This window comes from Oryzias latipes, chromosome 7, assembly GCF_002234675.1.
Source record: "Oryzias latipes chromosome 7, ASM223467v1".
NCBI lineage: Eukaryota > Metazoa > Chordata > Actinopteri > Beloniformes > Adrianichthyidae > Oryzias > Oryzias latipes.
Window position 1 is genome coordinate 13,456,287 of NC_019865.2, and position 13,508 is coordinate 13,469,794.

The following is a 13,508-nucleotide window of genomic DNA, read 5'->3' on the forward strand; positions in this document are numbered from 1 at the left end:
AGATTTTACTTTTTAAACCAGAAACAGTTCAGCTGCAATGTAACTTAAAATAACAGATGTAACAGTGCGCTGAGCCGCAGAGCCTGTTGCTGTACTTTTTAGCCTTTAGCTGCCTGTTATGTAACTAAGGGAATGACTACTGTAACTGAAGTTTGACCATTTAAGTCATAAAAATAGGCTTATACTCAGCATCTGAACATGTTTTATGAATGAGGGCTCTTGTTGTGAAGAGCTTATTTTGAATACTTCATTACCATGTCTATTTGTGGTGTCTTTTTTATTTTTATTTTTTTTACATGCAATTTGAAGGCAGCACATCTGTGTACACCTATGTTTTGTGCATGAACCAAACCAAGATCATAATGGTTCCTCGTTCTTGCAGACAGGCAGAAAGAAAGGCTAGCTACAGACAAGGTTTTCTGAAAATAATTTAAAATTTGTTTTATCTTAAAAAGAAAACTTAGGGAAAAAATACATTTTTACAGGTTAGGGTTTTCTAGAAGTCTAACACAAATAATCTATTTACAAAAAATAGAAAACAGCTTTTATTTTTTTGTCAAAGGTTCAAGTTCTACTTATGAAGTAGATTTCACGATATAATCTTTTAGATTCATTGATTTCTCTTTATACTATTTCCATCATATGAGTCTTCTGGTCCAGTAGAGTTCTGCATCAGCAAAAAGCTCTGACGGATGTTTTTTTTTTCTTTACTTCATATTTTTCTAAATACTCAGTATTCATTCCTCCAAATATTCCTTAAATAAGGAATAGGCAGTGATAGAAAGAAAGACATTTCTAACTCATTCTACTTCTGACATCCCTACTTGTTGTCTACAGTGCATTAGAATTTCCTTGTAGACCTCTCAGTGTCTTCTCATCGAATCGATAGGTGAGCTTCCTTTTCACTTTGTGAATTTCTCCTGTGCGGGAGTAGTTCCTCAGTGCTCGTGCCATCTTCTGGTAGGTCATGGTCTTGCGGTTTCCTTTTCTTCGACCCCAGAGCTGTGCTAGGCTTTCCTTGTTTTGGGAGGAAAACTGAAAGGTTCCAGAGGAGGACTGGACCCACCAGATGCAGCTCCTCATGGAGGGCGTCTGAAGCATCTCAAACAGGAACTGGAACAGGCGCTCCTTCCTCTTTCCTGCAAAAGGGGAAGGAGGCATAGATCAAAAGTCAGGTCACAACTTTTTTTTGTGTTCATGTGACAGGGAAGTTTGTTTCTGTATGAATTGGTTGATATTTAGGACTTGCATGCGTTTTCCTCTTAAGGTTGGGGTCAAATGTATTTTTGTTTTGTCATACCTGACAGTGGCAGAGGTAAGGAATTTCTGCTTTTTCTGTCCCTGCTGTCAGACGGTGGTGAAGGGGAATCCTGGTAATCTTGATACTGGGAGCTACTTGATTGTGAGTCTGAGTCAATGTATGCAGGAGCCTCGTAAGAGTATGCAATACGTTCCTAAATAAAAATAAAAAGAATTGTTTCTTCATCTATAGCACAGCCACACGATATGGTTATTTTGCAGTAATTCTCAGAAACAACAAGGCAGTAAGAATATTTTTTTTACAGATTGAAACGACAATAATTCTCAAATTTACAGTTTGTAATGAGTTCTTAAACTCACCCACTGGTTGTTATGAGGACTAGACCAGGCTGGATGTGGTGTGAGTCTTTTGAATTCCTCGATGGGAGCGTGAGAACCGCAGTGCCACTCATACGCATGCTGGCCTGACCAGCTGTTCTCTGCGGACAAGCAAAAACGGGTTCAACTCAGAAAACTTAGACACAGTTTGTTCCACTCGTTGACTTTTTGCCCAATTCTTGTCTTTACCTATAATCCTAGAGTCCTGGTGTGTGTGCGCTTGCTGCCCCACGGCAGTTATAGATGATGTCGATGTGTGAGCAGGCTGGATCTCAAGCAAATTCTCCTGGAGATACTCTTCTATGACTTCCAGGTCCACATCAGGGCATGAGGAGGGAGCTGCTCCGCTCCAGGCCCCGCGGCTTCCGCTTAGCTTAATCTCAGCTCCATAAACCATCTGACAGACACAAAGCTGCTTTTAGCTGTCAGCCTCAAGCAGGATCTATGTGTGCGTAAATCTTTTATGCTTCTTTATCTCTGTCTTCATCTATTGTCAGCTACAATCTCTGGCGCTATCAGACTAAGAACCTGCTTTTTTGTTTCAAATCCATCATCACAGATTCATTAACTCAGTTTTGTTTTCTGGACATAAACACGTGTTGAAATCATCCAGATCCACCTCAGGTTTTGAGCTGGTAAAAGCAGCAGCGAGCAGCAAAAATACATACTGCCTTTAATGTGTGTCTTAGTTTGACTGCCAAATGTATGCAACTATTTGTGTTTTCATCTGCATAGATAACATTCATGTGACGGTGAAAAACCACTGAGCACCTGGAAACAACTGGAACACTATCAGTGTTCACACACCTGTGTGGACATTTCAAACCTCAATGGCAGCATCATAAACACATTTATCTTTAAAAAAAAAAAAAAAAAAATATTACACACTCACCGTCTCCATTTCTGTCAACATACTTCAAGAAGAACCTGAAAAGAAAAAGAGCGTCCTTCAAAACCCCAGAAGCAAATCTAAAAGTCAAAACAGGGAAGTGAAAAACATTTTTGCAGAGCCCTGCAGAAACAGCATTGTTCAAGTGAAAAGAAAAAACAAACATGTAAAAAAAGGAAGAAAAACAAGTATATCCAAAAACTGATTTCTGTACCTCAGTGGGTCTAAAATCCTGTGTTGAATCCTATGAAGTAGAACGCAACACGCTCACCTGGATGCTCCTGCACCTGGATACTATCTCTTCAGTATTTGTACACATGACCTCCTTCCCTCTCATTGGTCAGTCAGCGATGAAGTGGGAGTGGTGGGAGGGTAATTCTGGCTGTCTGTTGATCTAATGTACTTTTTTTCTCGAGCAGACTATTAAATCCCACAATTTTAGAAAACACTAAGGATACACTTTTTTTAAAATTTTTCATATCTTTTCCTTTTATTCAAATGCTTCAGTCAGTGCTTATTCCTAATTACATTTTATCTGCTGGAGTGTGGTTTCTTTATCACTGCATAAACCACAGATAGTGGAATCTGTTAGCATAATCTGAATATTGGTGCAATCTAAAATTATGCTTGAAGGAATATGTAGATTTCATATTTTTTAAATTGCAGTAAAAATGTTGAAAAGACAAATTTGCCTAGTTTTCAGCAGTGAACAGTCTAATTTTCATGACTTTTTTGCTAAAAAGCCCTACCAAAGAAAAGGTCTGAAAGCTTTTTTTGTTAACAGGGAAAATTCAGCTTACTTACAGTACAAAGCTTTATTTGTTTTACAATGATATATTGATGTGTGACAATTTTAAACACTTCTAAGAGGTGTTTGTGTTTTATTGAAGAGAAAATATTGCACAAGGTGGTTTTACTGTGACCTTGCCTTTAAGGTGGCCACATTTTACTGACTTTCCATGGCTCACAAGTGCACAAATACACAATCCCTCGCTTGTAATAGATCACAATGAAAAAAAATGTAATAAGATGTTGGAACAGCTACTGCATTTACAGCATACTAAAAAAAATTACGTTTTGTTTTCTGCATTGGTACATAGACTTGTGAATTAAACTGACCCATTTTTTTTCATGAATTTGAACCCATGACTGAAATGTATATAGAAAAAGACACTATATTGCAGTTTAGTAAGTTATAAACCAGTATTTAAGCACAGAGAAGCCACCTGTCAATTCTAAAGTGGGCTTTGGATGTAGGTCGACAAATAGACGTCAGTTTCAGAAAATTTCCCATAATTATCCATTTACCCACCAAATGTGACTGACAAAATGACATCTATAAAGACGCAGACAGCATGACATTGCATCACTGCACACAAGTCTGTAAAAGTTCATGCTCTACATTGCGTCTCTTTGTTGACTACCTTCCTTTTTTGTACTGTTGTCATATCAGACGTGGATTCCAGCAAACAATTGGCAGGGCAGTATGTGTCTTTTTTGAAGGTAGTGTGCGGCTGAGGGATTTCCCCAACCAAACCCAACAAACAGATGGATCCAAAGAGCTTGTTGTGTAAGCAGATTCTCCAGCAGAGCTGTCAATAGAAAACAACCCTCATGTTTCTCATATTTGGAGACGAATGAGGTGCCCAAAAAAAAGGTTATATATCCATAGCAATGTGGTTTATAGGGACATAGGAGTGATATTAAAAAATAAAGAAACAAAGTTGCACTCTTTTTCTTCAAATAACTATGTTTTCCTGCTGTTGAAGACAGAAAAAAGTCTTACTTCTATGGACTTTCTTATGTGAGATTATTGAGATTGAGAGTCAGATGCAAACTGTGAAAAACGTAAGATCAGAGGCTTGTTGCATCCAAACTGACCATGTTATTGCATTGCTGCTGTGCTGAAGCACTTACAGGGTCATAGATTGGTTTATATTTATCCTTTAAGAAAGAGAAAAGAAAAAGGACAAAAATGAATAAAGATGTAACAAATCAAAACTTGTGTGATCTGTTTTTGTACATTTTAGGTGAAGCACCATTGTTAACCTCCTTAGATAGATGATAGATGATATACATTGGTGGACAAAATTGTTGGTTAAAAGAAAGAAAGTCCACAATGCTCACTGAAATGACTTGAAACGTTCAAAAGTAACAATAAATTAAAATTTATTAAAAGTTGAATAATCAAAATCAGCCATTACTTTTGAGTTGTTGATTAATATAATTATTTAAAAAAAACTAATGAAATAGGGCTGGACAAAAATGATGGTACCCATAATAGGTAATCACTGCAATTAAACGGTTTCTGTATTTGTTAATGAGCTTTCTGCACCTGTCGACAGGTATTTTGGCCCACTCCTCATGAGCAAACTGCTCCAGTTGTCTCAGGTTTGATGAGTGTCTTCTCCAAATGGTATGTTTCAGCTCCTTCCACAGATGTTCAATGGAATTCAGATCTGGGCTCATTGAAGGCCACTTCAGAATAGTCCAACGCTTTTCTCTCAGCCATTCTTGGGGGGTTTAGGCTGTGTGTTTTGGATTGTTGTCCTGTTGGAAGACCCATGACCTGCGACTGAGACCAAGCTTTCTGACACTAGGCAGTACATTTCTATCCAGAATGCCTTGATAATCTTGAGATTTCATTTGACCTTGCACAACTTCAAGACACCCTGTGCCAGATGCAGCAAAGCAACCCCAAAACAGAACTGAGCCTCCTCCATGTCTCACAGTAGGGACAGTGTTCTTTTCGTTGTATGCTTCATTTTTGAGTCTGCGAACATAGAGCTGATGTTCCTTACCAAAAAGCTCCAGTTTTGTCTCATCTGTCCAAAAGACATTTTCCCAGAAGCTTTGTGGCTTGTCAACATGCATTTTTGCAAATTCCAGTCTGGCTTTTTTATAATTTCCTTTCAACAGTGGTGTCCTCCTTGGTCATCTCCCATGAAGTCCACTCTGGCTCAAACAACCATGAATGGTGCGATCTGACTCTGATGTACCTTGATCTAGGAGTTCACCTTTTATGTCTTTGGAGGTTGTTCTGGGCTCTTTGGATACAGTTCCAACTATCCGTCTCCTCAATTTGTCATCAATGTTCCTCTTTCAGCCACGTCCAGGGAGGTTGGCAACTCTCCCGTGGGTCTTAAACTTCTGAATAATATGTGCCACCTTTTCACCAAACAGCAACGTGACTATTTGTCTCCCTTTAAATAGGCAGACTGACTGATCATGGGTTTGAAAACAGCTGTGATGTCAATTAAAGGACATACCTGAGTTCATCATGACCCCCTGGGCAATTAGTTCTCAGTCTTTTAGGGAGGTACCATCATTTTTGTCCAGCCCTATTTCATCATTTTGTTTTTTTTTAAATAATTATGTTGATCAGCAACTCGAAAGTAATGGCTGATTTTGATTATTTAATTTTCAACATTTCAAGTTGTTCATTTTGAACATTTCAAGTCATTTCAGTGAGCATTGTGGACTTTCTTTTTTTAACTGAGGGGTACTAACAATTTTGTCCACCCCTGTATGACATGTTCACTCATTGTTATCTACTCAGGCCATCATTTTGTGATAAAAGTAGATTTACAGGAAAGTGATCAATATCTTTCCTCTTTTTAGCATAAAAAATATCTGTTAACATTTAAATGTTGCTAAAATGATAGATGACCAAGATCAGAGTTGTCAAAGTGTGAAATTATGCAGTAGGCTGAAAACCAGAGCGTCCCTAACATTTCACTAAATGTGCAAATGGTTCGATATTTTAATGCATGATACAAAGTAAAATTGGGGGATAGTCAGATGTTGTTATAGATAACAAGAACATATTTAAAAACTTTCCAAAAAGGAAATAAGTTCTACCCCCATTTGACATGCTGAGTACTTTGAAGATGCACATGCAGATAGACTGTCACACACACTTGGAACTATTATTGCCTTTAGGCAAGGTGCTAAAAACCTTGTTTTTGTTTTGGCATGGTTGCCTTATGCTGAAACTGACATGAAATTCTGCGCTGACCATCCATACGCATGAAACCTGGGGTTACCTAGGAGTATTTGTTTTTCACAACATGGCAGTTTACACAATGCTTGGCACAGCATTTCTTTTTTTTATGTTGAAGTGAATTTAGAACCACTGGAATATCTGTTCATGGGGAAGTATCTTTCCATTTGGGAACTTTCCTATACTCAACACCCATAGTGACCAAAAATTTCATTTGAATCTTTGTTTATGTGTTTCAACACATATGCATGTTATTTAATAGTGGTAAGATTTTTTTTCTGAATTTCCAAAGTCATAAAGCCTATTCCCATTGGGATATTATCATGGTTGTAGCTCCTACTTATCAGTGTTATAACTCTTTTATGGGCTATTACTGGCAAGCTTAGATGACACCAGCTCCAAAGCTGCAGCATTACTGTTTTTTATAACTGACACTGAGGCAACTATATGGCACATGCATGACAGTGTTTTGTGCACAGGTCCTGAGCTTTATTTAATGGAAATATAGAAAACAACATTCAGCCAAAATTACAGCTCTGTAAAAAACACAACAAAAACAGACTATTTGTTTAGAATTATTAGTGAAATTTTAGCTTTGATTGGCGACTCTATTAACTTTTAATGTGAATGCATGCAATAAATATATTCATTTCTGTCAAATGTTCAGCAATATTACCAAGGAAAGTCATTTTTCCCCCCTAAGGTATGTTTCCTGTATGGCTGCTAGTTTTGTGTAACACTGAGTTCAAATGAAAGTGTCTGTATGCTTCAGCAAAAGAGTTTGCACAGAAGTAGATATTGGTGAGAATTTCACTGTGGTTATCTCACTTCTCTCACTGGCCCACAAAAAATGAGAAGAGCTAGAAGTCTTGAAGAAAGGAAAAAACGTCACAAAGTCCATTCAGACGTTAAATGTCGGACGAAAAGAAAAAGTCCATATGGGGATGAGGCAGGTACATTAAAAATATGAGGGCTGATGAGACAGCTGGAAATCAGAGAGTCCGACAAGACATTTCACACCAGAGAAGCATTTTCCAAAATAAACAGGAAGTTAAAGTTTTAACATGGTTAAAAACAACTCAAGAGTCTAATAAAGAACAAGGAACTAAAGCTAATCTTAAAGGAACAGACAAGTAGCCAAATAAAGCAAGTTAATGTAACTTATGCCTTAGTCACAACTGTCCTTACTGGTGCGAAAAATGGGCAAACCTGTACTGGTTTGATAGCCTGCACAACATTTTTAGAGCGCAGATTGCTCGGTTAGCCAGTAGAGCGAAAAGCATGCACATTTTTTCTCCTAAGGGCATGCTGCGGACAACAGGTCGTAGTGGACACTTAAAGAAGAAGGGCGAAGTAGGTGAGAGGCAGATGTGTCGTACAGATTTTTCATTTCTTTGAACATACCCCTCGAAACCTGTGCACTGTGCAAGGAGCCCGTTGGTGTTGTTCCTTCGATAAGTGCACGCTCCTTAGGCACCCCTTGCGTGCTCCAAGCATCCAGCCTGAATGTTAGAAATGAATTAGACAACTAAGGTGTAGTGTTTGAGGGTATCCCATGGGCCACCTAAAGGCACTTACGTATCACCTCCACACCCCGTGCATGCAGTGCACCCACCTTTCAAATTAATAGAGTGCAGCGTTAAAGCATACTTCACGACACACTTATCACACATGCGACGATCCCTTTTCATGATGTCCCTTAAGGTGCAAGACACACCCGTGCTCCCTTTAAAATGTGGCCTTACCTGTCTACGACCCTCCACTGACAATAAAACTGAAAGACGAAACATGTTCAACTCTTTTTACCAATGACACTAAATTGGTGCGGATAAATGCAACCGATAAATTCTTTAACCCATGCTGTTGTTGCTGAAAGTATTTTGATTTTCATGACACTGACATATGCATGCAATATCATTCAAGCGTATTTTCTTCCGTGCTACATTTGATAATGTCACTGTAAAACAAATGATCAGAAAAGAGGTTGTCCCAGCAGATCATCTGAGGACGGTGTAGACAGATCTGGCTTGATGTGGATAACAGTGCCAGCTGTGGATTTAGATGTTGCACTTCAGGAACAGTCTCATTTAAAGGTGCGGCAGCTGGAATTCGAGTCACGGATTAAAACCTAAAGACACTGAAAACATTTAAATGACAAAAAAAAAAAAAAAGAAGACTCGATAAACGTGTTTGGGAAAACCCTAAGCTTTCAGGGAAACGGCTGACGGTTAGGACTCCTACAGCTCAGCTTGCACCTGGAAGAGTCAAACGTGTTGATAAGGCCAGACAGACTCTGGACGCTTGCACTCAGAGGCAAACGCAGGCACAGGAGGGAGGGCAGTGATAACTGATATTTTACCCCAACCTAAAATGTTTAACTTATCTGATCTGTGTCACTAGAAGAACCTTACATGTTTTTATTTACTGAGTGGTCAAATCTGATCTAAAAATAGATGAAAATCCAGAGCTCCAAAAATAAATGTGAAAGCAGAAATGAGGAATTTCAATTATATCAGTTTTAACAAAAAGCAATGCTGCTATCAGCAGTTCTGATCTAGCTGCAAACTTTACCATATCAATTTGTGAACCAACAGAAGTCCTTGTTCAGTTTCTGGCCGCAAGCCATGCGAACGCATTTGCTGCAATTAATGTCTGTTTCAATCACATTTGCATACTTGCTCTGTTGCTAAGCACCTGTAACATCTTCAGGTGAGTCTGGCACGCTGCACTATCAGTATGCCCCTGTCTGAGTCAGTCCTGATGTTTAACGGTCACGGAATAGCAGGTGACACGGAAAAACCGCTTGTAAATGTACACATATACATAAAAACGTTGTTGACCGCTGTTGTGTTGGATTTAAAGCAATTATTACTATTGTGGTGAATCTTATCAACCATGCCATCAAATACTGATGAGTCAGGGTGTGTGTGTGTGTTTGTTTGTGAGGGCTGATGTGGTGTGTCTGTGTCCAGGTGTAGTAAGTTTACAGTTAAACCCTAACTCCCTAGATTAGTGCATATACGCAAATCACCTTTACACATGCAGGTTACCTGGAATTCCCCCAGCGACTACATAAAATGGCCTTCTTGTGTGACTGCGTGTGTGTGTGTGCAAGGTGATCATTGACAGACTTGTTTATTTATAGAGGTTATCTTTCTATGAACTTGTCCTGGGGTAGCAGAGGTTATTCAATAGTAGGCCCTGAATACTCCTATGATGCATTTACCTTTGATGCGGGGATAAATAATTCCTAATGGAGCAAATGAATTGTACTTCGAAAATGAGTTTTACGCTCACATAAATAAGCACGGTTATTACCTGAGGACAGGTGAGAAAGGAGAGCTGTCTTAGGCAGCTGAGTAGGCAGTTGGACATGCCATAGTGTTGGCATATGAGTTGCGTTTCTGAATTATAGGAAATTATGCAAAACCTGAGGTTTACCTAGCTGTCGCCGCTCAACTCCCCTCATTCCATCTGGCCATTTGGGCTATTTTATTGTATAAAGGAAAAACAACTTTTTTTTTGCAGAATTTATTCCTATTTGTTATTATTTATTAGACTTATTAAAAAATGTTTTTATTGCCTTTATTCCCAACTTACAAATTCCTATTTGTTGGAATTTGACCAGTTATACTGTACTTTTTAGCAGTCTTGATCTGAATTTATGAAAGGCTTTCCCTTGCATTTGGCCATAAGAAGTGCTACAATCAAATGGTACTCCTTCTGGAGGATGATGTACACTACTCATATGGGAATGCTGGAGATAAGGAATGGGACTGGGAACTGGTGGGACTTTGCATTCCCACGGAAAATTGTTTGTGTCCTCCAGCGGGCAGTCCTACAATCTGTAGTCCCAATAAACACTCATAAACGATGGAGACGCGCATACGACTCCACCACTCTTATCAGAATAACATATAAACTTGAGTGCGAAGACTGTACATAAATCATCCGTTTTCACAGTGAGATAAGCACGGAAGCAAGAGAGTCCAACTTAATGTTAGCACAGAGGATGAATTATGACATTTTAAAGAGATTTTTCTCAAAAATCTATATGTTATGGTTTACCATTCTGAAATTTGTCCATTTTATGCTAGGGAAAGTCTACAGACATACACGCACTGCAGTGATCCTGCAACCACAGCTTTACTTTATTATATTCTTGTGATGGAGCCCCACACGTCCACTCCACAGCTATCTTAAATACGAAGACAAAACAATGACAATTTGTCATCTCACTGGCAACAACCCCACATGTTATGTCTGCATCTGACTGTAAATTAATCTTTCAAAGGGTGATGGCTGTCATATTCAAACAATGTTGACATTATAGAACAAGGGTTTCTCTGTAAGTTGTGCTGCACATCGTTAGGACTAAAATGTAGCTACAACACTCTTTAGTGTGAAATAGATCTTCGTTTGTTGTCATGATCAACTTAATGATTTGCCACTGAAGAGTTTTTCTGCAGGTATATTGTGTCTGCCTGTTATTACCCATAAATTCTTGGAGATCCTTAAGGAGGAAACCCAAACACAACAAAACACTAACTGGCATTCCGTCAAATTAGGGGCCTCTATGACACACCTTTGATAGTTAGTGTGTGTTTAAAAACTTGTTTCACTGGTGCAGTGGAGCCTTTAAATACCATCAAGCTACTGTTATTTAACTGAAAATAAATGCAAATTCAAACCATTTTGATGGGAATTTTTTACCTTGAGAGAAAAAAATGTTTTACGACAACTGAAACATTATGTATCACTACAACTACCCAACTACATGGATTCAAAGTACTGTACAATGTAAAACAAAAGAGAAAGTAGGAATTTATAGTCTAAAATTATTAAAAACTTACAAACTCAGATGTTTTGTCTAAAGTGCAAAAACTCAGGAAGTACTGGTCTGCAGACCTGAATGATCATAGAGAAGAATAAGGATGCAGGACATTCAGGAGATTTTTTAAGAAAACACTATTTGAACTATTTAAAGTGAATAATGGAAGTTTCAGATAGCAATAAATATGTACAGGGGCCTGACTCCCAATGAAAATTGTGTTTTTAACTTGTTCTTGTGGTGTTTTTCTCATGATGGAGGTCATATATAATGAAAATTGAGCTTAAAACTGTATTTCTGAATATTTCTTTATTCAAACTATTCTGAATTAGGAACAGACTAAAACAAAAGGTGTTTTAAAATGCTTGTAGTTGGTATGTAAAATTTTTATTGGCGGGCCACAAGCTCCCTGCTCCATTCTGATGCATTCACTTTGCAGACTCATAGATCCACATACGTCTTCGTTTTCCTCATCTGAACTGACATCTGGCTTAAAACTCGATACACGGATTGCTCCAATATTGCTTGCCATTTTTATTACACCGCTAATTGTAGGTTGGGGTTGTGTGGGACTGTAAGCTAGCGGAGAGAGCATGTAAACAAAGAAAGGATGAGAATTCAGGGCAGGGTCAGTCCGCGCCAACGATCCTGCTCAAGTTGAATTTCTAATGAACCACTGCTGCTCTGCTGAAACTAAAGAAACAACAAGAAAGAAAACAACACACGTTATTTTTGGCTTTGCCACAAAACAGCATAATCATAATTAAAAGACCACCGGGAATGCTTTTAAAATAGATCTGTATAATAATAATAATAACATAACTTGTTCTGTATGTGTTATTATTATGTACTTCACCTTTGTCATGTGATTTATCAATACTTGGGGATTTCTTAATGACCTGAATTTGTATAGTATAAATTACTGATCAGAAGTCAAAAACCGGATAATGATAATTTAGATGAGGAAAATGAAAAAAAATGAAAGTTAAGTAAAGCAGAGCAGGGGTGGGATGATATAAGTTTGCTTCCTTCCGCTCCCTTTCAAGCAATCAACTGAATTCCTTTTGACAATCTTAATATTCATCAGTTTCATTGTGTCATAAACTATATGTAAGAGAGCAAATGTGTTTAGGTATGTTTAAGAATAATAACTGAACTATTTACTAATGAATTTTTGCGATCAATTTTTTGACTAATTATTCTGTGTTTGATATATCTTTGTATGGATTCAAATTTCTATTGTTTGTTTTGTTTTTGTATGATTTCTGCTTTGATTGTTTGAAGTAAACCATTTCCATTCCAATTCAATCTAAAGATAAGTAGGACTTTAAAGTGTTGTTGTGATAAAAAAGTGCTTCACTTTGATTAACTGCTTCTGTTTTTTTTTTCCAGAGGCGCAGGACTCCATCTGGTGTACTGCAAATACTACTTTAAATCAATTTAAAAATGTACACATTGTCACAAGCACAGGCAGACGGCTGGGTCCAATTGCAGCTGGTTTATTAGCTCAACTAAAAGTTAACAAAGCTAAATCAGGGTCAGGCAGGCAGGGGTGAATAACGAGCATGAGAAGTAACAGGGGTAGTCGGGGTCCAGGTGAGAGTCAGGGCAGGCAGCAGGCAAACAGAGTCAGAGGCAAAACAGGGTCAGGAAACAGAAGTCAAGATCCAAATACAGCGCTTGGTAATGCAGGCAGAGTGGCACAAACAATAATTTGCACTGAGTGAGACTCAGTACAGTGCTTAAGTCGACTGTGACCAGAAGGGGAGATAAGAGCTCCGACATCTGACCCCCAAATCTATGCACTTTGGTAGCTTACCAAACAAGATGCAATAATTCTGCTCAGAAATTTTAGGAAACTAGGATTTTGATTTGAAGGGACTTAGGGTATAAATGCAAGAAAGCATTTCCAAACATTTCTTGTTCGCAAAGCAGCAAATAATTTGAAAAAAAAATTAAGCTGTTCTGGAAGTATTCATGTCAAACACATGCACAAATATGCAAAAACTTCAAATCAGCTCTGCTTTTAGTGGAAAATTGCTCTAGCAGGAAAGACTTAATTTGAAGGCAGTTTATGAAGCTTATCGATGGAAGGAAACTGAATTTGTTTTTTTTGTTTTTTGCTGGCTGTTTGAACTAATGGTCTG

The 13,508-nt window shown here is 38.2% G+C and overlaps 1 protein-coding gene across 1 annotated transcript; it reads right to left on the reverse strand.

The window, feature by feature from the left end:
- Positions 1 to 2,605, reverse strand: LOC101156409 (transcription factor Spi-B-like). Its single transcript, XM_023956637.1, has 5 exons — positions 2,531 to 2,605; positions 1,828 to 2,035; positions 1,621 to 1,739; positions 1,301 to 1,454; positions 1 to 1,139 (listed from the first exon to the last, which is right to left on the reverse strand). Exons 1-5 carry the CDS (start codon positions 2,549 to 2,551, stop codon positions 832 to 834), a joined length of 810 nt encoding a protein of 269 aa, XP_023812405.1. The 5' UTR covers positions 2,552 to 2,605; the 3' UTR covers positions 1 to 831.
- Positions 2,606 to 13,508: the final 10,903 nt, after the last annotated feature.

Coding starts and splice junctions, on each gene's coding strand:
- LOC101156409 (XM_023956637.1), bottom strand. CDS start 2,551: ATGTTGACAGAAATGGAGACG. Junction 1,740..1,827: donor CCAGGACTCTAGGATTATAG/GTAAAGACAAGA, acceptor GCTTGTCCGCAG/AGAACAGCTGGTCAGGCCAG. Junction 1,455..1,620: donor GTCCTCATAACAACCAGTGG/GTGAGTTTAAGA, acceptor ATTTTTATTTAG/GAACGTATTGCATACTCTTA.